The 25,927-nt window shown below is 36.6% G+C and overlaps 1 protein-coding gene across 1 annotated transcript in view; it reads right to left on the bottom strand.

Moving 5' to 3' along the window:
- The window catches only part of LOC124168978 (protein sidekick), a 238,533-nt gene that overhangs the window by 26,305 nt on the left and 186,301 nt on the right, over positions 1-25,927 (bottom strand). Inside the window, exons 9-30 of the mRNA XM_046547402.1 lie at positions 25,688-25,807; positions 24,972-25,139; positions 23,667-23,793; positions 22,693-22,904; positions 21,309-21,431; positions 18,972-19,217; positions 18,229-18,407; positions 17,595-17,721; positions 16,866-16,997; positions 15,892-16,131; positions 12,693-12,949; positions 11,551-11,760; positions 10,770-10,952; positions 8,876-8,950; positions 8,233-8,314; positions 7,897-8,109; positions 6,653-6,807; positions 6,101-6,172; positions 5,132-5,210; positions 4,347-4,527; positions 3,569-3,715; positions 208-276 (exon numbers count right to left, since the gene is read on the bottom strand). Of these exons, the coding sequence (XP_046403358.1) occupies positions 208-276; positions 3,569-3,715; positions 4,347-4,527; positions 5,132-5,210; positions 6,101-6,172; positions 6,653-6,807; positions 7,897-8,109; positions 8,233-8,314; positions 8,876-8,950; positions 10,770-10,952; positions 11,551-11,760; positions 12,693-12,949; positions 15,892-16,131; positions 16,866-16,997; positions 17,595-17,721; positions 18,229-18,407; positions 18,972-19,217; positions 21,309-21,431; positions 22,693-22,904; positions 23,667-23,793; positions 24,972-25,139; positions 25,688-25,807 (3,397 nt within the window). The remainder of the gene's footprint in view (positions 1-207; positions 277-3,568; positions 3,716-4,346; positions 4,528-5,131; positions 5,211-6,100; positions 6,173-6,652; positions 6,808-7,896; positions 8,110-8,232; positions 8,315-8,875; positions 8,951-10,769; positions 10,953-11,550; positions 11,761-12,692; positions 12,950-15,891; positions 16,132-16,865; positions 16,998-17,594; positions 17,722-18,228; positions 18,408-18,971; positions 19,218-21,308; positions 21,432-22,692; positions 22,905-23,666; positions 23,794-24,971; positions 25,140-25,687; positions 25,808-25,927) is intronic.

Below are 25,927 nucleotides of genomic sequence, written 5' to 3' on the forward strand. Positions count from 1 at the left end.
AATGAATTACAGCTTAATACAAGTCTTATATGGCTGCCACCACAAAGTTATGATGCATAAACATGCATAACATTGTGGAAGGAGGCACTAAAGGTTTATCATAAAATAAATACAAAATATTATTTCGTGTGGAGTAGAATTGCAGAAGTGTATCTTTATTGTTTGTTAAAATCTACAGACTACATATATCAAGAATTCTTTACATACCTGATAGGAGCATAACCATCACGTCCAGGAGTCCAGCTGAAAGTAATTCGATGACTCTGAATCTGAGACCTGCATGAGAGAGTTGATATGTAATTAGCGGAGAAGATAATATAGAATTTTTTATTACCAGCCTAATTTCTCCAGTGAATTTATTCTTAATTACTACATCGATGTGTGGTTATGGATTTTTCATTTCAGTTAAACATAATTTAAAAACAATTAACAGCGGTTAAGTTAAAATTTTGGTAAATTAATTTTTTCACATCAATTTTTTAATGCTTACTTTCTTTTGTTTTTCCCGTTTTTATGTAGTACAAAATTGCATACTTTTAATAATTAATTAAAAAATTCAATGATGTGCCGATATGTATTATTTTCATTGAAAACTGCACTGTAATATTTTCACTAGTATGAAAATTCAAAATATGACAACAACCTATCATAATTCACTCCACGATTCTTCACTTTGAATTGCATGTTTTTTCACACAAACAAGTTATAGCTAAGTGTCACCTCCACTGACAGTAAAAAGCCATTGGTGGCAGCACCACGGCTAGTGGACAGGTGATCGGTAGCAATTTGAAATACGTTTTGGCAAGTGGAGTTTAATAATTAAAATTTAGTAACTTTCTCGATAGTTAAACCATTTCAGCCAGTAAAATATCTTAATGCTGGACCAGGGACGCCGACTTACAAAAAATATTGGGGGGGCCCAAACCGGAGATATCGCCCCGGGAAATTTTATAAGTAGTGACTTTTGAGTTTTTTAGCATTTTATAAGTCTTTTGATCAACATTAGAACCCTGATAACTCGAATCTCGATATCTGGACACTCCGGGGAAAATCGACAAGCCTGACACATTTTTTCCTCACAGCCATAAGGAATTTTTGATGGGGCTCGGGTCCCCTCAGGCCCCATGGAGTCGGCGCCACTGTGCTAGACAACGGCCTTAGATTGAAGGCCCAGAATGGTTAAATCCTTAAACTATAATTAATTAATTACAAGCAGTAGACATGATACATAGCTCGTCCGCAATAATGCAGAGTTCCCGCTAGGAAGGGTCAAAAAAGGTTAGCGCTGAGAGTGTGTGATTATCGATGACACCCTCCTTCACGAATGTCCTGCAAAATTGCTCTGTACAGAGGGGATGGAAGGATCTCTCGGGGCTCACTACAGCAGTCATGCTAAGGCGAGAACTTCACCGTCTCGAAAGGGTTAAATGCCTACTTGGATAAAAACCTGAAAGGTATGCAACCTGCGCAACATTCGTGTAGAATAGGGTGGTTTCCTATTATTTTTTTATTGCCTGAATCGAAAGATTATTACTCCTGGAGTACGTATTTCACGCTTTTAGATTTTTAAATGACGATATCTATTTTTCGCGATTAAATGAAAATTGAAAATTTTCAAGCGCGCGAAAACGCGACGCGTAAGTATGAATGCCGGGAAATCTCTCCGTGCGACGTATTTCTGGTTCCCGCTGCCGCCCTGTGAGGTGATCTTGAGGCGAGGCTTAGCGCTGATACGACGCAGGCTGCTAGCGGGTAGCTGAGTACCCTGCTGGCTGGTAGCGCTTGGCTTAAATAAGGATTATTAATACATACCTTAACAAACGAGGAAAACTTTCCGACCTTAGCCAGTTCTAATAAGTGATTATTAAGACATGTTTCCCTGAGCTCTGCGCCTCATGCATGCATTGGTAACCTCAGACGATGTATAACTCCTATCTTCTCGTATAGAAACTAGGTCCCTGTGACGTCACGTGGAGTAGCATCGCATGGGCGCCAATCTGGCCCTTTTCAAATGAGGATAGAAATGGACCATTGCAATTCGTCCAAACCGGTATTTCTAAAACGAAGTAATTTGTATATTATGAATACAGTACTGGTGGGTAACGAATTGCAATCAATGCCTTTCGTTTTCTTTGATGAAGGAAACTACCCTATTCTATAAGAAATGCAGAGTTCCTTTAAGAATTTCTGTAAGAATCATAAAATCCTATGAGAGTTACTGTAAGACTTATAAAATCCTAAAAGAATTCTGGAAGACTTACAGCATCCTATAAGTCTTACAGATTTTCTGCAGACTTATTAGAAATTATCAATAGGGAATGGTAATAATTATGCATTTGTGATATGAAAAATAAATTTAACGATCATAAATAGCATTTCCTTAATTGAAGGTTGATTATCCACTGAAGAAGTCTTCTAAAATTAATTGTTTCCCCCCCCACTCATCATCTTCTGCAAAACCAGAGCAGACCGCCATGTAAATTTGAAACATTTCTTTTCAGCAAGTAAAGAAAATAATTACATTTTACAATTGGAATTGGAATGGAAACAATAAGCCTTTTGTATCCTTGCATTAAAATGTGATAATCTTGGTGTTTTTGCATCCCATTTTATTTTTCATAAAGACCGCAGAAAACATTAACCCTTTCGAGACGGCAGAGTTTTCGTCTAATAATGACTGCTGTACTGAGCCCCAAGAGACTCTTCTTTCTCATGGTGTGGAGCATTTTTGGAGGACATTCGTTAAGAAGGGTCTCGCGGAACATTTTTCGACCCCTGGGACTGGGACTCCATATTATCTCGGACTCCAAGAGTAGTTGTGCTCCCTCCTTTCCGGGTTTACGACCATACCTGCGGCATTGGTTCACGGTCAACTTATGTATTGCTTATATGTATTTAGCAAAGGGATAAGTGTTGCTTGCACGTGAATTGTAGACTTTGAATTGAATTCCTCATTTTATTCTGAGCAGTGTCAAATTTTAAATGAAGTTCTAAGTTCTAAGCATTTAATGCCGCAACAATTTCCATGTTGACGTTTATACATAACTCGAGATATAAGTTAATATTTATCGTAGAATTTCGTTTAAAAATTGTACACGCTGCTCAAAAGACAACTAATTCAATTCTTAGTTTATTTTTTATGAGAAATGAACAAATATTTATTTCGAAAACTGACTGGATAAACAATTGTATGACCGCTGTCCCTTACTGCTAAGAGGGGTTATAAAAGACGAGGGGTCCGGGTACCTGCTCCTGGATTCCGAGGGTGAATCCTAAACCCCACAGGGTTGGGTCCCGAGACAAAGATGACGTAAACCGCGACCGTCCTAAAGGGTGGAGAACTAGAAAACGTATATATACAGCTTTCGTCCTCCTGGCCAGGGAAATCTCACACGTAAATATACAGCCATCGTCTCCCGGGTCAGGAAACGTCCACACGCATATATACGTGTATAGTAGGGAAAAGGTTAAAGGAGTGCGAAACTCAGGCACAGATAATCTGCAGCACGAATAATTAAGAGTAAACCGTAGCATGATTTAAAACAACACAGGTTCAGTCATCACTTACCTTGAGATGTGAGGAGCTGATGGAGCTTGCGGAGGCTCCCGACTAGCTGTTGTGTACACCAATGCGTGAGCCGCTCGTCCCCACCCTAGCCTTGTCTGTGCTTCCACGGAAAAAGAATAGTATCGCTCTGGTTGGAGTTCCACAGCCCTGGAGAAAAATTTTAGATGAATAATTAGAATACACATACTGGCTCCTTAGTCTACAGTTGAATGTGAGCCAAAAATCAGCTGAGAGATAAATCTGAATATTGGAGAATGATAATTGATTAAGAAATCATCAATGTGACACTTATGTAATTACTTATGGAATATTATGGCCAAATAACTTTAAAAGAGACAGGAAGATGGAAAACATTATTTTACTCGATTATCATCATGCTCATACTAAAATAATTAAGTATAAATAGAATTTAATAAATATTCTCTAACAATCAGAGCATGTGCAGTAAAATAATGCGATAGCACCATTTAGCCTTCAGAAAAAAAGATAAGCATCATTTATTGCTAGTAAAATGTAAGTGTTGCATAAAAACACATGAAGGCTAATATGAAGACAAAAGAAAATGATATAAGTAACACTACAAATAAAAAGGGACTGAAGATTATCCTGAAAATCAGGATAAAGAGTTCTATATAAAATTAAATATATTATCGCACAGAGAGTAACACCAGTTTCAATGGGCTGATTTGAGTTCAGTAACATGATACTGAAAAAATTAGCAATATGAGCAAAAATATGATTTTAAACAACTAAGGCACATTAGTCCGAAAAATCTCACCTGTAAGTACGATCTGATGGAGGGAATTCCTTGGAAAAGTTGAGAGACTGGTCTGTGTGCAAGTGGTATGATACTTTGTATGCCAAGATGCGGCCATTTGGCTCAAGGGGAACATCCCAAATGATTCTCGCAGTGGTCAGAGACACGTCAGGGAAGGAAACATTGGAAGGAGGGCCAGGAACTAGAAAAAAAATCATTCACTACTTAGAAACATCAGTCAAACAATATCCCTAGACTGGAAATAACTACTCCAATTAGATAATCACCATTATTTCATGATTTTAGAATATACTGCAACTGTTGTTTTGCAACATATGTATAATCATACTTGTAACTGTAAAGGCTATTTAACATTTCACAGAAGTGAAAGTATAAAAAAATTTAAATGAACAATCCGAAGTTGGAGTTCAAGAGATTTTTTTATTACAAAAAAATTAACGTTGAAGGCTGATACTTTTTGGAAGTCTATTGTAGAATACAAAGTAAAGACACTTTGCACTTTTCCACATACATAAATATTTATTTAAAAATGAGTCAACATGTTTCACTGCACTGCAGAATCACCAAGAAACTGGAGTCCAAGTAATCCTCATGATGTTGCAGAGCAGTGAAACATGATGAATCATTCATAAATAAATTTTTATGTGGAAAAGGGCAAAGTATCTTGGCATCATATCACATTTTTATTACAATTGTTAACTACATTGCTACTGCTGGAAATTTTAAATTATTTATAAGGAGTACCATCTAATTGCATCTGTGTACCACATAATATGCTTTCTTACCATCTTCAAAAGTCAGGAGAGAAACAGGAGGCTGAGAAGGAACACCATCTCCCAAACGGTTGTACGCCAAGACAAAGACCTGCATGATGTAAGAAAAATTTGGATTGATTCATTTAATGCTATTTCATTATTTAGCTTCAATATAAATCTATGATAAAATTTATTGTTGGGGCACAGATTTTCATGGAGATAAATTTTTACAACAAAAATAACAACAGCTCAAGCTCACATTAACACCCGGGGCGCCCCCCTTGCGGGGCCGCCCACATTGCCGAACATTTTAGAACCACAATTATAATTAGTTTTTATCATAAGATGATATTGTGTTGAATGTATATTATCAGTTTAATTGTAACTTTCTTAAACTTAGCATGTGACTCTATTATTTTATATTATTTTATATTTTATACTCGATCTAATTACGATATAAGTAAAGGTAGCTCAAGATATCTTTTGTGCCCTCCCTTGAGTTTTTTCTGTATCTGTCACTGTACCACCAATGATTAGGGATGGTCTGATAAGATACATTGGATCGAAATAACTGTGGTCATTACGTTTTGCAACATAGTGAAATTGGTGCCAAATTCACTACAAAAAATTGGACCTGAATTCAAAATTTAAAAGCTTTTGTGGACAAAGCATCCTAAACAAGGGAGTAAAAAGGTCATATTTCTAACTCCCTTATTGCATATGATAAATTTGTGTTATGTTCTCATGCAACAACTTGTTTCAAAGCTCTCTTAGGCAATAGGCATGAGTAGTGCATAATCAAAACAGCATTTATTGTATGTACCCATAAGAAACTTGACAACACCTTGGTTTTACTGCAAGCAATTAAAAATGCACTTGAATCTGAATTTCTAATGCATCTGAGTCTGAATTAAAAATACACTTGCATTCAAGGTTCTGAGCTGTTTCCCAAAAAATTCCAACAACCCCAAGTGATGACAGCGATCAAATTCAACTCACCTGGTAGGTGACGTATTTTCTCAATTCAGTGAGTGTAGTGGTGTGGGTGCTGTTTGACGGTATCTCCTTATACTGCAAAAGATAATAAAATCAAAATTAGAATTCATATATTCTTAATGAAATTCAGGGAGATATAGTGACCTGTGTACTGAAAAAATCCATTTTGACCAATGTGTTGAAAAAAAAATTTAATACACTTCTGACTTCATCAGACTTTTTTTTCAAGACCTATTATTAGATGCATCAAGAGGGCAAGATTCTATCGACATATACACTGATTGCACTCCATGACTTGAAAAATTATTTGAACAATTTTACAGTAATTTGTCTGAATTAAGATTGCATACAAATAGCAAGGAATAATAGTACAATAACTAGTCCGTGAAGCAAAAAATAATTGTCACTTAATTCCAGACTATAAATGCCTTGTAAATTGTTCACAGAAAGTAACTAACGTTGCCAGGATTTCAGCTATTCCAAGGGTTTCAGGTACGACCATTTCTTTTCCCTTTGTCACGAATTCCGTTCTTTACCAACAAATTTATCTCATACCTGAAGAGGAGTCCTCGGATTGGTGCTGTAGTAAGCAACCTTAAATCCTTCAATCAATCCATTTTGGTGTCTCTTTGGCACATCTCCCCATCGGACCACAACTGTTGTAGATGAAGTTGCATTGGCTTCCACTCCAACAGGACCCATAGATGGCACTGTTCAAGGAGGAACATTATCTTTTAATGTATGTAAATGGAGGAAAATATGAAAGAATATAAGGATCAAGTAAATTTCAGAAGAACACTTATTTGGGTAACAATGCTGAAAGAAAAGACCCACTCAGATAGGTACATTCCAAGTCGAAGGGAGTGAACTCTCCCTTGAGTCTCTTCTCCTAACAAACTACAGTAAAACCCACATTTTGTATGTTTTAAGGTACACTCCAAAACATGCATAAAAAGTAAGAAAGTGTAGATTATAAGACAGTTTATAATGAGCAACATTTGATGCAAACAAAAAAAAATGGTACAGAAAGTAGGAAAATAGTAAAATCTAAAAACCAAAAATGGAGTTTCATTATAATATCAAGCCTTCCTTAAAATTGTTAAAAAGTATTTCATTCTAAAATTGGTAACAACAACCACACACTTTTAATTGATAGATAGTTTTGGATATGTATGCATCTTTACAAAGTATTTTAGGATTATATCACATAGAAATTACTTAGGCATGAGATAAACCCCAGAGAGGTGTTAGATGCCAGCACCACAATCAGAATTTGTTGTGTTTGAAAATTTGACATTCATTATGAGGGGTGATATTATCATTGCCAACCATTTGGAATCAACAATTTGAAATAAAAACGATTGAAATGATGTTGATAAGTGTCAAGTACAGCCTCCAGGACATAAAAAAAGGAGTGGATTAAGGCTGTTCTTTAAGCAACTTTTCACAGTAACTAAGGAATACACAATATGTATCTATAAAAAATATAATAGATATCCCTTAAATAAAAAACTAAATGGATTTTCCATAAAAATAGTCCTTGATTATGGGGAAAAGCCACCTAATAATTCGAAAATAGGTATTTAAAAAAATTTATTTAAAACTAGTAACACAACTTGTGGGTATCAGTCATTTGAAGGAACTATACAAACTGAGGAGGTCACTATAAGTCTATATTTTATTACCATCATGGAGGCCAGCCCTCAACTCAAAGTTTGTGTTTATGTGAATTACTTGCTGAGCACCACCAAACATTTATAAACTTCAAGACAGTCACAGATACTTGAGACAGGACTCACCAGCTTCACGAGTTCTCTCTTGAGCAGGAGGTGAGCTGACATCTGAAGCACCAACTTCATTGATGGCCCTTACCACCACTTCATAGAGTGTCCACTCTTCCAGTGGTCCAAGAATCAGAGAGTTGGCCGTAGGGTCATTGGTAAATTTACTCTGCCACCCAGCTTCTACTTTCGGGATTGGCTCACCAGAAAGTGTTATTGTAGTTGTGTTCTCTGCAAGGAATATCATTAAAAGAATGATATGAATGAAGCTCACAAGTGTACTGCTCCATTAATTACTGGTAAACTAACGGTACACTAAAATGATAACAGGACAGGAAGAAATGTTAAACTCACCAATTATATTCTCCACCATAATTTCGCGATACGATACATTGTATCCTTTAGGGTTTCCATACCATTCAATTGGTTGCAAAGGCTGTAAAAGAAATAAATCACTTTAAGTGATATTGTGATTGGAGTCATGCTTTCATGTACCATCCTTAGTGATACTCTTATAATAATAACACTAATCTCTGCCATGCAAAAAGTTTTCTTAAATTATTAGCATTTTGATACATACAAAACACATTTAAAATCTGGTGAAATCTTCTCAGGTTTTCCACTGGGTGAGAGGTTTTCCACTATGTGAGTTGCTTGTAAACTGACTTTTCGATAGCTACCTCTGCCATCGTCCAGAGGGGATTCATTCATGCCCTGAGGGCAATGGCGGAGGTAGCTATTGAAATGTTGGCCAACAAGCAACTCACCCGGCGGGAAACCCATGAATATTTCTCCAGAATCATACGCCGGGAAAGAACAAAATTATATCATCACATATAAAATCACCCCCGCCAGGTTACCAAATGCACTACATATTTAAATGTTTTAATATATGTACCTCTTGTACTAAATGAAAGAAGGCAATATATTTTCTAATGTCATAGGTCCTGAGTAAAAAATCAGTCACTGAAAACATTATGAAACATAAAATACTTACAATCCATCTAACTCTGAGCTGGGTTGCACTCAGGGCCCTAACCGTAACATTTGCAGGTGGGTGAGCTGGTGGAGCCTGTGAAAACATAAGCATCTAAAGTCAAGATCTGACACTAATAGATTTACAGGTTACAGATAGTCATACAATGACGTGAAGTACGAACTACTTGTCAAGATTAGCAATACACAACCTCAAAGAAAGGAGAGAAACCTGGCAGTGGTATTAGTCTGCTATAAACAAAATGCACCATGGGGCTTAGCAGACTGTATAGAGTTGTGTACTTGAAGTATACTCTCCATAAAGCACCCAAGCTGGGATTAGGCGGTCGATAAAAATTCTTAGCTACAACCATGAATAGGGTGGTTTCCTATATTTTTTATTGCCTAAATTGAAAGATTATTACTCCTGGAGTACGTATTTCATGTTTTGGGGGACAGCGATTGGCTGTATACCTTGCTTGCACAAGGTTGTCTGCCCCTCCTACCCAGACGGCACAGAATCCTCCGTATCTAATTTGTATGCAGATAGTATCCATTAACTACCGCTCCGTCGCTTTTCGTCAATGGATATTATCTGCATACGAATTAGATACGGAGGATTCTGTGCCGTCTGGGTATTGTGCTGTCATCGGGCAACTCTCGCCGGTCGGACTGTATGCAAGGAATCGAGGAGTACGGTTATCCTGCAGAATGTAACACTGCATCACACTTATGCTCTAACTCAGGATTGTGACAAACTGTTCTAGGGTATGTGACTCATTTGGAGCTGGAAAAATAGCTCCCCCCGGTGACGAAGAATAGGCGAAACGATGAACAGTTCCCAAATTCACACCGGAATCAATGATACTTTGTTCAGATTGTGCCCACAGTGAGAGTTTCTTCAATGCCACACCGCGTAGCACTGGTCAAATCGAAAGATGCTAAATTTAAAATTTGAAAATTTTGAATGCTCGTATTTCTGAAAATTCATGAATCGAATGTGCTTAGGAAGAGGACTAACTGTGCGTTCAATTTACAAGCGGTCATGAGTGGGTCACCATGACTCCACAGGAATGAAGCATATTATATGATGTTACGTGTGTACACAGAATAAAGAACCATAATTGACACTCTTGGGCACAGTACACGAGAAGAACTTAAACGCGGCACGATTTTTAAAACTTAGCATTTTGAATATCCACCTTAATGCCATTGCTTATGGGCGGAACTTCGTAATAAAGTTCATTTTATAACTGCTGGGACCGGGACTGAGGTTTCGTAATTTTGTAAAAACAAAAATTTCGTAATAACATTTCTTTTACTATAGCCTGAATAGGCCTTTCCATCAGGACCAACGGTTTGGTTCGTAATAACGAGAACTTCGTAATAACTTTTTACGTATTAACGAGAGTCTACTGTAATGTTTTTTTCATACCTGTGCCTGGCAGGCACATTGCACCTGAACTCAGCGTTTCCAATATTGCGCCTGAAGAAAGGTTAAAAAAAGATAGATTGAGGTTCCACTGTACTGCTTAAGTCACTTAAATTCCTCATACTATAACGAGTGTTTTTTCCCAACTGTTAATTAACCCTCTTTGCGCCACCGAAATTTGATGGTACTAGTAAAAAGTGCCAACCTAAATTTAAGAGTTTTGTAGCACTTTATGAAAAAACACGATATGAGGTTACTATTTGAGATATTAATGTAATGTTATTTTTTTACTAAAAAGGAATTATTTGCTGATTATAGTACTGTAACACATTGGATAAAGGATAAATATAATTATTACAACAATATTAGTTTGAAAATCTGGTCTACCCTAGAGCCGATATATCGGCTCCTGGCACTTTTCGCCCGTGGAGCAAAAGCCGATATATCGGCCCGTGGCACTAAGAGGGTTGAACATGCCCCTTACCTGGATGGTCTGGAAAGTATTGGTGGGCTGAGATGGTGGTGATGGGCCGACAACATTGTGAGCCGTGAGTCGGAGGCGATATTCAGCAAATGGAATCAGTCCACCCACGACCAATGTCCTCGCTGATGGGATGTCCCTCTCCTCATGGACAATCCACCAAGCACCATTTGGCTTGCTCTGAGCCTACAAATTTCAAATAGTGGTTCATGCAAGATAATATTGCAGGCGCAACAGAATATGCATCAGGAGATAATTATTTTTCACATTTTTATTCCTTGAATGAAATTTTCACAAAAAGTACGCACATCGAAGTATTTACAAAGATCTACATAATTACAAATAATATTGAGTAGAAATAAATTTAATGCCATATTAGAATCTGAACTTGAAGATTACATAAGATTACTCTTTACCATTCATTCTCAGCATTGAACACTTAATTTGATTAGAAATTTTACTTATACATGGACCTAATGCAAAGCTTTTATATTGAATAATTATGAATGACAAAATGTTTAATCAACAGCTGAAATTGACAGCGGCAAAGTTCCCATGCGTAAAACATCAGATGAAGAAAAATATTGTTAGTAACATTCATTTTGATGATGAAATTCGATGAAATAAGCAAACAATGATTCATATTCTCATACATGACTCGCAACTTGGAAATTCCAGGTTAAGAGGGTTTTCATTCCATCCATTAGTAACCAAATAGTCTTACATTTCCCTAATTCTTCACTTTCTAAAAACCAACCATTCCCTAAAACGTGAAATGTCTTACCTCCACTGTCCACTTCACAATAGAAGAATTGCCATCAAATGGTAGAGCAAACTGTAGTACCACAGATGTGGCACCAATGTTTGAAAGAGCCAATCTCACTGGAGCATGTGGCAACACTGGCTCAACACCCGACTGGATAACGGCTGAACGGGAAGGTCCTCGTCCCATTTTGGTAACTCCCCACACCTCAAATGAATAGTGAGTCAATGCCTGTGAAGGAACAAAAAGACAAAGATTAAAAACTAAAAGTTAATTTACTTGCTGATAAAACTAAATCCTGTATCAAATGGTTCTACTTTGGTCAGGGCAATATTGAAAATACAACATCAGATTACCATAATTTTCAGATATTGATCAATGGCAATCACATTAACTAATATTGGGACTATAACTGTTGTCCAATGAAAATCACCAACCAATAGAACATGACAATGTATCACGCTATTAAAAAATAAAAAAGCGTAAATAAAAATACAGTGTCCATGAAATAATAAATCAACTATGACACAACACCATCAATTCATGATCTTTCCAAAAATTATCATTCCCAAACTTTCATTATGCAATCAAGTGTATTTGATTGAAATGGATGAGATAATCTCTGCATTTCTCCAGGGTTTTCTTCCGCGTCAGATTGTTGGTTGACAACAGTTTCGCTGGCTATCCTGCCAGCGTCTTCAGGTCGAAGGGGCAGAAACTGTTGTCAACCAACAATCTGACACGGAAGAAAACCCTGGAGAAATGCAGAGATCAAACCATCGCCGCGGAAACCTACGCTCTAACATGGATGAGATAAATTCAAAATACTCACAAAAAAGAGGGCAGAAAATCCAAAAGTTTTAATAACCGATTCCAGGGACAGAAATACCACATTTCTCCGAATATAGTCCCCCTCTGAATATAGTCCCCCTCCCCTAATTTTGAGACTTCAGTTTCAGGAAATAATTTAAAAAACGCATTTGAATATAGTCCCCCCTTTACTTTTACCACAGACATTTTTGGAAAAAAAGGGGGGACCATATTCAGCCATACACAGTAATCAATTTTCGGAATTTAGCTGGAGTTAAATAAAACTTTGAAATTGATTTTTTTCTATCCATAAAAAGAAGAATGAAGAGAGGAGTGAAATTGAAAAGACCTACCCTCAGGTTTTCAACTTTGACGCTGTGAACATCAGCAGGGAATTTCCTCTCGACCGCACCGGGAAGTTCCGTTGGAGCAGGAGGTGCACTAACTGTGCCATTCTCATCTTCTTCTGAAGATGACGGAGACTGCATGGGAGAGTACCTGAGGCCGTAGCTGATGATGACCCCATTTGGGTGCCTTGGCGGTGTCCATGTCACCCTCACAGCTCGATCACTAACGTCATCAAATTGCAAACTTCCAACCTCCTCCGGAACTGTTCAGGGGAAATTAATGAGGAGTCAAATGAAAAAAAAAAACAATTAAAATGGCCCAAATCATGTCTATGAGATTTTTAAAGAGCTGTGCACAAACACCAAATTTCTAGAAAGAGTTGTGGTCAAGACAAGTCTGAATTAAGTTGAGTTAAAACTTTTTAGTTCCGAGTCAAGTTTGAGTTACACTGCTATATTTTAGTCTTATAGCAAAAATTAAATTTTCTAGCCTATTTTCATTACAGATTTACTTGCAAACTACCATCAAAGAATCAAATGGAACAAACCACTTAAATTTTTATTACATTCAATGAAGCACATAAATATTTTTGAAAATATATAACATGATAACAGGAAATAAATTTACGCTTTCAACGTATTTTGAGGTAATATGTGAAAAAAATTCTTTTCAAAGAAAAATATTATTCATTTAAATGTATTTGATGAAAGGTATCTATTGACTCCTTGTAAAAGCAACAAATTAATTCCAACCAAAATAAAGTCAGCCAAGCAGCACCTTCAGGTGAATATATACCATAGCATATTAGTAAACTACCTTAGAGTTCTAGCTATAACTCACTTCCTTATTAAAAACAATGCCGCCTAATCATTGGAAGTTGTTTTGAATAAATGAGTACATTTTTAAACTACAGTAAAACCCCTTATTTACACTTTTCTAGGGACCCAAGAAAAATAGTGTAAATTGCGGGAAAATGCATATATGTAGTGGGAAAAACAGAATTTTCACTTTTACTCGCATACTGGCTTTGGAAATGTTAATTTTGTAATTGCTCACTAAGCATTATTCCATAACACTAGTCCCCTCTGAAGCACAGTGTTTTTGCTGGCAGCAAAAATTAAAAAAATAATCCTGTTTCATTGAAAGCATCTTTTGGGCTGTAACCTTCCAGAAGTCTATAATCAATTCAGATTCTTTCCACTGAGTTGCTGCTATGCTAACATCTTTGATTTCACCACTCACCGTCTTATACACAAGACTGTACCTATTTTTGAATAAATCCAACCAATCATTATAGATACCGTGGAATCTTCAATTCTCAATCTTGCGGGGAAATAAAATGCTTTTTCTCAAGGGCCTTTGGGCCTGTTTACATGATATATTAACACGTAAGAGTCTGTTTGCATGCATGATTTTTGTGGATCGGAACGCTACATGTACAAATGCATGCAGGGGCAGATCCAGGATTTTTTCTGGGAGGGGCACGGAGGGCCTGACAGGTAAACGATCTTCTCTTGAGATTAAAAACAAGATATAATGATGGATTTACAAAATTCTTTTTATTTTTACATCAAAGTTATTAATATTGAATTAAATGGATTTCTTTCTGGGGGGCACAAGCAAGGCCGTATCCAGAATTTTGTTCTGAGGGGGGGCACAAGGATACCTCGTAATGCAAACGAATGCAATGATAACGGGGCCATATTAAAAATCTTGCATATGGAGGGCACGTGCCCCCCCACCCCTAGATCCGCCTTGATAACCGCATTCAAATTTTGTCTAGTTTTTAAGCATCTGGGGAGGAGGGGCTCGTGTCCCTCCCCTTTTGAAATTTTGCATGAACAGAAAGTTGAACGGGTTCAATTTTCTGTTCATGCATTCGCACTAGTTGGGCGAATACACGGTGCATTTTCGTGTTCATTCGCGCGTTTATAAATTTAGACATTTAACTCGCACGGGTTAATGTACTACGTAAACAGGCCTTTAGATGACAGCATTTGCAGGGACATTTGATGATCTTGAACCTAAAAACTACTCTTTTAGAATTCGTTCTAATTCTTCTTACCTGGAATTCCTTTCATATTTTCTCTTTTTTTTATAAATGTCCGCACTGGTTTGCATGTTTTACAATGGCATCGCGATTTTTCACCACGGTATTGAATGTGGAGACTGGCAATCCGATCGGATCTCCTCAATTAAAAATGTCCGTTTTTCACATCGAATTTCCATTTTCAGCAGGATAAATTCTATTTCCCGTACTAATTGAAGGTAACTTAATGGCAACAAACGAGTATCTGAACTACTCGGCGATCAAGTAGTACAAACTGTCGTGCGACTTCATAATTTTTTAAAGTTACAATAGTTTGCGATGCACTGCGATTTGAATGGGATAATTCAAGTTAAAATAAGTATTTAACTAACCCATAATTACTTCGCAACTGTGAAAGAAGTCAGCGCAAATGATCCCAGTTGTCGGTCAAGTTTTATAGTTTCGGCATTTATCACGTTTCATCTCGTATGGTTTCCTTTCAAACTCTCGTATCAAATTATAGTTTACATGATTATTGTCAACATTCCTTGAGGAGTTCTTACGTTATAATTATTACATCGCTGGATTGCTCAAAACACCTACTTTCATATCGTGAATCTTTTTGCCGCTGGCAGAAAACGAGATGACGTAGTTCAACTTTCCGACGCTAGAGGCGTTTTGTCCCGCCACATTCAAATTCTTCCCGAAAATAGTTCTCTTTACGTATCTCTCTCTTGTATTTTTAAATACAAATGCGCGAAAGGAAGCCAAAAGACAGTTTTTTAGGGCTGATATGCAAGATTAATTGTTTTAGTAGGCAAATATTTTTTTTTAGTCGGCACCATGGTCGGCACATCGTGATGCACATGGCGGGAAAACGAAAAAAACACGGCGTAAATACAGGGTTCTATTTACGTTAGAGAGATAGGAAATATGATGGGACCCAGAAAAAAACTTGCAATTTGCGGGAAAACGTAAATTCCGATAACGTAAATACGGGGTTCTACTGTAATACCCCATCCATTACTCACATCAAATTCATTTCATATAAAAAAGTGGGAACTTAAAAAGGTTCCAGTACTGATCACACATGTACCTGCCACAACTACTATTACTTTTTAATCAAATAATTAAGTAAGAGTTTGTGTAGAAGTGGGAGGAAAAAAAATGCTCACCATCTTCCTGAGTTTGCACCGCTACCGGCCTGCTTCGAGGTCCATCACCTGGGTCAGTGAAGCAAACCACCGTGATGTTGTAGTGTGTTGCTTTGGCAAGGTTGCCAACAACAGCAGTCTGCTCCGCTAGGGGGTCGAACAGACTTGGAGGCACGCTGACCACAACGAAATCCTTAGCACCACCACCCTCCACCTCTTCATCCAGATCCACCGAGTCGATGCTGTTCTTATGTGGACTCACTACAGCAAGAAAAAACAATAACTCTTTTAACTCTTTGAGTTCCACTCAGAACTTCCTAATATTACGTGAAAATTGACAGACTATATTACAGAGAAATGCATACTTAATGAAATATGACTCTTAAATCATTAATATGTCAAATAATTTTCTTAAAATTTTACAGGCTACAGAAAAACATTCCCTTCTTCATTAAACAATCTTCATGTAAGACACCAAGCTAAAAATGTCGATGAAAAATATTTTACTATGACAAATATTTTAAAAGAGTCACTGGAAGAGTAACATTGGCACTAAGACAAAAATTTGCCAGCTTCACTATTAGTTATATCGGCATTTATAAGGGTTCGACTACTATTCAACACTCCTCAAGTTATGGAATGATACTTCAAAATGGGATAAAAAAGAGCTAAAGGTAGACACACCATGATATACCATAGGCATGTAGCAAGAACAAAATTAATGGCAAAAATGTCCAGATAATCCAGAGCCAAAATGGAAAATTTTAATCTAGGGTACATTAAGGGGAACAAGATGATCTAGTGTCATTTTCGGATGATATTTTTATGTATCCTCAATTTCTCAGATTCATCAATCTTACTTGGAAACTTCAATAGTTTATTTTGTATGTGTATACTTCAAAAGTTAATAAGCTCAAACTCTGGATACAAGAATTGAATAACATGAAATTCATAAACACTACACAATAAAAGAAGCAGGATAGCTTAGTAATTACCTCTCCATGCCTGCAGTTTGTACCCTTGGTTGATGCCATTGATTTTCTGTGGATCAGGAGGCGTCCACCAGACGCGAACTGCCGTGGAATTCGCAGCTTCAGCACGGACTTGAGTAGGAGGAGCCTCAGGGACTAAAAACCACGATACAAATTATTTATCAAATGCCACTATTTAACTAGACGAAATTAATAAAATTAAGCAAAAAACAGGGGCAAAAAGGACAATTAACTTTGAGACCATAAGGACTCAGAGCAAACTGCCACTCTTAGTACATCCCCTCTGTGCAACATGATCATCCAGTTGTAAAAGCATAACTTTTATTTAGCTCCCAAATAATTTATTGTATTAATATACATGCTTATAAATGATAATAATTTATATTTTATTGATAATAAAAAATAAACTCAAGTTTTAAATATTTTATAGATATTATCTTAACAAAAAATATCCTGTAAGCAACAAAAAAATAACCAATTTAGTGAATCAATCAGAAGTACACGCATAAGTTTTATTTAGCTCCCAAATAATTTGTTTTATTAATATAAATGCTTATAAATGATAATAATTTGAATTTTATTTACGATAAAAAAATAAACTCAGGTTTTAAATGAAATATTTCATATGGACCAAGACATTATCTAAACAAAAAATCCTGAAAACAAAAAAAAACTAACCAATTTAGTAAAACTTGAAATTTTTGAGAAAAAAAAGTATTTCAGTTGTCTCACCTCCTTCTTTGGTTTTAATTCTGATCCCATCACTGAACTCTCCAACACCTTTGGCATTGTACGCAGCAATCTGAACCTCATAATCTTTCCATGTGATCAAATCCCTTATTAGGTAATTTCTCTGGGCCTGTTAGGTACAAGGAAATAAAAAATAACAAAAACATTTAACATGAAACTCAAAAGACATTCAAAGATCAAGAATACACAAGAATTTAATAAAATTTAAAACATGATTCTAAAAACCATAAACATAAAAATTTTAAGTTTCAAATATCCGTATAAGTTCTTAGTAAAATGAACTCTTAAAACAAAAGTTGTGAATATATATATAGGTATATTTTTAAAAATAAGGCGTAAAATTAATTTAAGAAGGAATTCAAAGAGCAAAACAGCAAAAACTAGTTGACAACTTCAATGATTAACAACTCAGATGTAAGTAAGTAAAATCAAAACAAATAGTCTCAAAAAGTATGTTTAAGATTAATTTATTGACACATGATGCACCAATAATAATTTGCTAAACTATATTTAACATAATTGATGTCATCCTGTGAATTAAATGATTTTTACTTTATGGATATTATGACTTCAATTTGCACCCCATTTTAAGGTATGATATAAAATTAGTTCCTACCTCATTTGTGATATTCCTGAATGACCATGGAGAACTGTGGTACCCATACAAGCGATAACGAACCAGGTATCCTAGGAGAAGCCCATTTCTATGATCTTCATTGGGTGGCTGCCACTGTACAATGATCTCTGATGATGACCTGGCTGTTCCAACTAAACCCAGGGGAGGTCCTGATGGTGCTGTAGGGATAAGAGTGTTTACATTAACAATTGTTCATCAATTTTAATAAACATGAGCATTTGTCAAAAGTGGAGTTAATTATAAATCCATTAAGAACTGTAGCCCTTGGAATTTTGCGATAGGGAAAAAGCCAGATAAAGCAAATAAAATTATGGAGAATAAATAAATAAAAACCTGAATCTCGTTAGGTTCCTGAAAGCAACCTTTTGCATATCCCAATCAAAATGGGCTGGGAAATTGCTTGCGATTTTTAGAACTTAAAATGTCTTTCGGCAATCTCAATTATCCATATTTTTCTGGTAGCTGGACACTTAGCCATGGCTATCAGTTTCCCCTCTTAGACATTAAAAATACCATATGTACATATATTTAACCCAGCATAACTTTACCTCTAATCTAGATTTTGAATATGCACCCATAATTTTCAAGGTGAACAGAACAGAAGCTGGGACAGGAGTAATTTTGAAAGAGAGGAATATACTAAGTGAATGTTTTCATCATGTATGTGACTGCAATCCAAAAATTATGCGTGCAACCAAGAAGTTTATTTATTTTCTACTTACGCTCCTGAGGCAAGGTGACTGTGTTGCTGGGAGTGGACGGTGGCCCTTCTCCCACAGCATTGACAGCAGACACGCGGAACTGGTAGGCTGCCGCTGCTCTCAGCTTCTTCAGGACAACCCAACGCATGTTGCCATGGACGGATCCGGCCTCCCCACCCCCTTCCTCTCCTCCTAAGTCCTCATCCTCAGTCAGCCATGGAGATAGAAGTACCTCCCCCGTTGCAGCGTCAACTACCATGTCATCAGCTAAGATATAGGAGAGTTAAACATAATCAGCAACAGATAAAGACAGAGAAGGATAGGATTCAGATTCAGTTTAACCCGTCAGCACCCAAAGTTTTTTTAAATTAACACATATTTCACTTTAAAAAAATATGATACATATGAGCTCAATATGGACAATGACCGCAGCGGAGAAAGCAAGGATAGAGGCCTTTGAAATGTGGTGCTACAGAAGAATGATGAAAATCAAATGGATCGACCGAGTTAGTAACGAGGAAGTCCTAAGAAGGGTAGGAGAGAAGAGAAGCCTCATGAAAACCTTAACAAGAAGGCGGAACAACCTTATAGGCCACATCTTGAGACATGATGGCCTGATGAAGACAATCATCGAGGGACAAGTGGATGGCAAGAACGGAAAAGGAAGACCTCGAACAAAATATATGGAACAATTAAAGAAGGATGCGAAAGAGAAGAAATACGTAGGAGTGAAAAGATTAGCTGATAGGAGAACTGAGTGGAGAGCTGTGTCAAACCAATCCTAGGATTGTTGACCAGTGATGATGATGATGACAATGAACATAATTCAAACTGACTGAGTAATAGAGGAAACCTTCAACTAAGCATGTGCACCGAAATGTACGCTAAAATTCACATATTAACCCCTTCCACTTCCATTCATTTTCTGAATATCGTGCGCTTATTCTCCATTTATTTTTACTGTGGTTCTCTTTTAAATGGTAGGAAGTGAAATGATATTTTGTAATTTTTAATCAACGTAGAACCGTGAATAAAAATGTGATTATTGAACCTGGAGAACACAGCTATAGCAACTTGAATAAAATCATTTTAATCCTTCCAATGCATCATGTTTCATGAAATATGAATTGTTTATGCATAAAATGTATGTTTTAACATTTTTAAGGTTTCAAAATAATTATATTGTTCCTCTAAATAGTGCTAAAATTATGAAAATCTGATGACGAGATACACTCGTCATTGCACTGTTTGGCACCGAAAGTTCATGATTTGCTAGACTCGTCATTACAGCGCAAGGGGTTAAATGCATCGCAGGAGTATTGGCTCAGCACTGCACTGGGTGCCATATGGCACCCGTGGGCGTTGACGGGTTAAGAACAATAAGAAAAAAAGGTAAGAGGTTTGAATAATAGACATACTGAAAATACTAACTACATAAATTGGTGACAGGCGTGAAAAAAAAAATCAATCTAAATCACTTCTTGAACAGATTCTTAGCCTCTTCTAAAAAGTAGCATTTCCTTACGTATAAGTCCAGTGGTTGGGACTTGACTTTTCTAGAGATATATGGCAGAAAATTTCTATTTTCAGAAATGAGTTTCACAATATAATGGATCAAACCCATTCCCTGCCAAATAAAATCGTGAACTGAACCCAAAAACTGAAATATGAGTCTTGAATATTTGAATAAATATGTTTGGCTATTGGGCATATATTCTCCAATTGAGTACCTACACAGCCAAAGGATTTAAGTGAGAATTTAGGAGGTCACAGGCCTTGCTTAAAAATTTTACGACAAGAGAAAAATTATGATTTGAGAAGATTCAAACAGGATTTGGCATTAGAATTTGATGGAAATAGATTTTGGTAAAAGATTCAACTTTGAAAATAAAAGAATTAAACTTTGAGATTCAGATTCAGTAAAACTTTAAATTTGACACATCTTTCAATAAAAATGTTGTAGAAGTTTTTCAAAGTATGTATGGGTGACTTCACACTACATCTTCACCAGTATTTTTGATGGAAAACATTTCCTAAGTTAACATGGCTCTTGTACCAAGAATCAACAGTACATATAAAAATAAAATTAAAACCAAAATTAATAGCCTAGATATATTGTATGAGTCTGACATAAAAATATAAGCAGGGGTAAAAAGTCTAGCCAGGTCAAAGATGTATAAGAGCTTATGACACATACATAAATATGCGCCAAAAATGAACATAAAAATTTTTACAAGCACAATACGATAGAAAAAAAAGTGCTTTATGGCTTAAATGCAGGAGTTCCTTTGTGCATATTCTCCAAAATCAATGAATTATGGAATTATATGCAAAGTTATAATAGAAAAGATTTATTACCTCCATCTCCATGAGCAGTGGGCACTTCTCTCCTCTGCAGAATGAACTTCACAATTTGGCTGTTACCATCAAATCCTGGAGTCCAACTTACATTCACATGCTTGCCAATTGTATTTGTAGAGGCTGAAATCATTAGAAGACACATTGCTGTAAACCATGATACAAAAAAATACTTGAATTGCAAACAATTGTCAAAGCAGCAATAAAATGAAAAACCCTCACCAGGTAGGTCTTGTTGAACAAAAGTAATGAGACACAAAATCGGCAATGTAAAAAATATCCTTTCAATGGTCACAAATGATTTGCACTAAAGCAAAAACTTAAGATTTTAGTGCAAAGTTTTACAGTGCAGAACAGTGATGGCGAATAGTAAGAGTTATGGGGAGGAGCAGCTTCTTGGAAACACATTTCACTCCCAGTAATTCCTAAGCCTTATGAAATATTCCTTTGACATTCTGACCCTCACTTGCAACTCACACTGATGTACAATATGGAGATTTTGATAAATTTTTTAACAAATAGATAGAAATTGACTGAGAAAATTCCCAAGCAATTGCAAATTATCTCTGCAGGTGATCCCTTATAATTGGGTTCACTAATACCTACACATATTGGTTTAAATTTGCCATTAACATGGTCTGGCAATGATGACGAAACAAAAATACCATCATCTTAAGTTCCATATAAAGACACTAGTTGATAGAGAGAGACACTAAAAACTATTAACACACAGACGGGAGGCAAACAAAGGAGAGGCAGAATTGATAGGTGAAGATCGATATCTTAACCCTTTTGTGCCGGATGTCAGGTGGAGCCAACAGGCATTTTTATGCGCAGAATACCTGACATCAGGTATAGCTATCGCAGATTTTTCAACGCTAATGACGAGATGTCGGATCTGGCCAACGTGAGGGAAGGGAAGTGACCGCTGAAGTAGCAATTGCCTGGTGCATTCAGGCCTGGCCTGAGACCCAGCTTAGTGAGTCCTTAAGGCCAATCCTCGGCAATTAAGCCCGACCCTCCCACTCATTTATGATCATCCTCACCGCAGGAATCTGTTGCAAAGTGGTTACATTGCCATTGGTTTTTGAAATGATATATTTTGATGCATACTGGGCTGCACTTTGGCCCTACCATGTTTGCATGTTTGTAAATGCAACATCCCGAGTGAGGTCATTTTTACAAATGAATTGCCTAGAGAAAAAATTCTGGACCAGAAATCAAACCATGGGCTTTTGGCTTTTCTGGCCATTGCACAGGCCACTACGATATCCAGATTCCTGATATACCATCGCAATTGTACCTCCTGAGCCTGAGCTCAATTTCATCGGTCTGAATACAGACTGATCTGAGTTTGATATGGCAAACATGGTGATTCCCTTACCTGGGCTTGGGGTAATCCTTTGTGCTCTCACATGAACAGGGGCATAGGGGAGCTCTACGACCTTCAGCTTAGCAGATCGAGTATCATTGCCTCCTGGAGAGTGGAGCGAACAGGAATAAGTACCTGCATCTCCTGCCCTAACCTCTCGAACAGAAAGGGTGTGAGTTTCTGGCTCAATTGTAAACCGTCCAGTGCCGCCAGGAGGGATGGGCCTGAAAATAAAACAAATTTAGATGCAATCAGTATGGATGGGAGATTTGAATGCTCGAACGGCATGAGTGCAAAAAAAATTCAAAGATCAAATACCGTATTCATGGCATATGAGACGCACCTTTTTTTTTCTAAAATAATAGGTAAAAAAAATCACCTGCGTCATATACATGAAGGTTCCACCTCCATGGGTCAATTTTCAATGATGATTCCACTATACTTAATAATAAAACATACAGTAGACTCTCTTATTATAGAAAATTTCTTTTACAATAGATTGGATTTGCCTTTTTGTCAAGACCAAAGATTTGCTTAGTAAAAACAAGAACTTTTTAATATGGTTTTTCGTATTAACGAGAATCTACTGTTTTTATTGTTCAGTAGAAGAATGCTGTATTTTTAATTGTTGCTACTAACTTCATTGGTAATATGTGATGTTATTCATCATAAACAGTTAAACCTCAATAAGTGAGAACTAGATAAGAGAAAAAAACCTCTTAGAGTGAGACTAGTTGCCAGGTCCCATCAGTTTCACCCTTGAAAGCCTCTATAAGTGAGAACCTATAGGTTATATACACCTATAGGTTCTCCTATAGGAACTTCTATAAGTGAGAGATTTTTTGACTGATGAGATTTCAGATGAGGAATTATTTGCACACTGTCCGCTTCCATATGGAATGACCTTTGCATCAATTTTAGTGAACTACATAAATATTAGTCCTACAAAACTACAAAATATATTACTACTAATACTTCACACTTACTGATTGTTGGTAAACCACTGGACAGTGTATGGGACCGCAGGATCTCCAGAAACCTTGCACTGAAATGTTGCTGTGAGTCCCAGAATAACTTGTGCATTATCTGGAGGCTGTACAATACGTGTGCGGACTAAAAGAGAAAAAAGAACATTCTTTATGAAAATTGAACATTAAATATTTATGACATATTTAAATACATATGTACATGTCATTGATATCCTACAAAAGACAGCACTTCCATCTTAAGCCTAAAAGAAAAACTAATTTAGTGCTCAAGAGCATTACCTTCCTACATTTTTAAAAATATTTAAGGCTTGTTTAAATAGATAATTAGATCAAATATTTACAAGGGTCATATTTTTATAATTAAGAGGCCAATATACTGGCTATATCAAAAATACATATACTGTTGAATCCTACAACATTGCAATAATTACTAAATTAATTTTTCAGGCAATGTGAATTTTTTATCATTATCAATTAGTTCAACTTAACCCTCTTAGGTGCAGCCTGTTTTTCTTGGTATACTAAGGGAATACCAGGACATTTTTGGCAAATTTGTAGGTTTGCACTTAAAAATTTATATCGAGCTTAATAAGCATTTTCATAAGCTATTTTTTTTCATGGGCTCTCAATACATAAGGGCATGAATGTTACAAAAGGGGATTCTAAAGTCGGCCTCTAAATGCGTTGTCACCCATTGTGCCTTTAAATGGGTAAACAAAAGTCCCCAATCGCAACATTGACAGACAAATTGATCAGAATTTCATGGAGAAATAAGACATTATTAGGAGTGTCTACCAAAATTTATATACTCGATGATGTTACTTATCACATTCAAAACTCTTCAATGCTAGTCCTTGTATTTGTAAAAGCCATTAGGCAAAATATTGGAAAAAAAGTGGATCGCATTGCACTCATCACTGTGCCGCGGACATTTTTGAATGCCGATCAAAATGCGAGTGAAGTGGCAACAGAAATCAGCCTTCTCTGGGATGGAATTGGGCCTCCTGTATACAGTCCCCTTGCTTACGGGCATATTAAAGCATGACAGATACTAAAAAATAGTTACAAAAGCTACATGAAGCTCAAAAAATATAAGGTGCAAGTTTAAAAAAACCCAGCAAATAGATCAGCCCTTGGCACTACATGTATGGGTTAAATTATGTATAAAAATTTGCATATGAATACATAAAAAGTAGCTTCGTTATACACATTTTTTATCATAAGGTGTTACATTTTATTAAAAAGCCCTTCAATGCCAATGGAAGAAGAGTAGCACAAAGAAATTAAGATAAGTGTACTCACCCAGGACTGACAGGAATGCAGAGGCAGTAACTGATCCGGCTTCGTTGGCCCGTGTACATACGTACTCTCCAGCATCGCTCTCCCTGACTGCAGCCACGAGCAGGCTGCCCCCTTCCACCACCTGCACCCTTCCCCCACCCCCTTCACCACTCGACACCAGGGAGCCATCTGCGGAGGAGAAAAGAAATTAAAGAGATGGGGGCATAAATTTAATGCGTGAGAAAAGTCCATTGGAGAAAATTAATTTATGATGAAGGGATGAAACTTCGTATTTTCCACAGAAATTTATCCAAATGAATTCAAACAACCTTTGTAAATTTTCACAGAATTTTTTATTGAAATGATATGTTTTGATGGTAAGGCATCATTCTCGAGTACAGTTGAGGGAACTCGAAAATTATGCATTAGCATCGAAATGTGCCGTACCAATAAAAACTTCAATGAAAATTTACCAAGGTTGTTTTTATTTATTCAACATGAATTTTCACCAAGTGAAAGCAGAATTTATTGAAATTTATCTAGATTGCACAACTTGTTTCCCTGCTCAGTAGCGTAAAGATGTTAGTTAGTCCTCCTAAACAATTTCATACTATAATGCCAAAAATATAATCCAAATAAATATTTTTTCCAACTGATCATGTCCCACTTTTCATCTTGAGAATTAAGGCATGAAGGGGCTATAGCTTGCATTTGCACTGCCTCTGTCCACTTCCTACCTGCCCTGGTCCAAGTGATATTGGGTGTAGGAGCTCCAGCTGCCTGGCATATGAGAGTAGCATCCTTTCCATCCAGAATGGTCAAATTTTGGGGAGGGTGCTCCATCACAGGTGCAGACGCTAAAAATGGGGAGAAAAAGAAAATAAAGAGAAAAAATTAGACATGTCTCGGTTCCTCCTATCCTCCACAATTACCAAAAAGGTAATCAATATTATTGCTGGCATAATTTAGACATAAAA

The sequence above is a fragment of the Ischnura elegans genome, chromosome 12 (genome assembly GCF_921293095.1).
Source record: "Ischnura elegans chromosome 12, ioIscEleg1.1, whole genome shotgun sequence".
In the NCBI taxonomy this organism is placed as follows: Eukaryota; Metazoa; Arthropoda; class Insecta; order Odonata; family Coenagrionidae; genus Ischnura; species Ischnura elegans.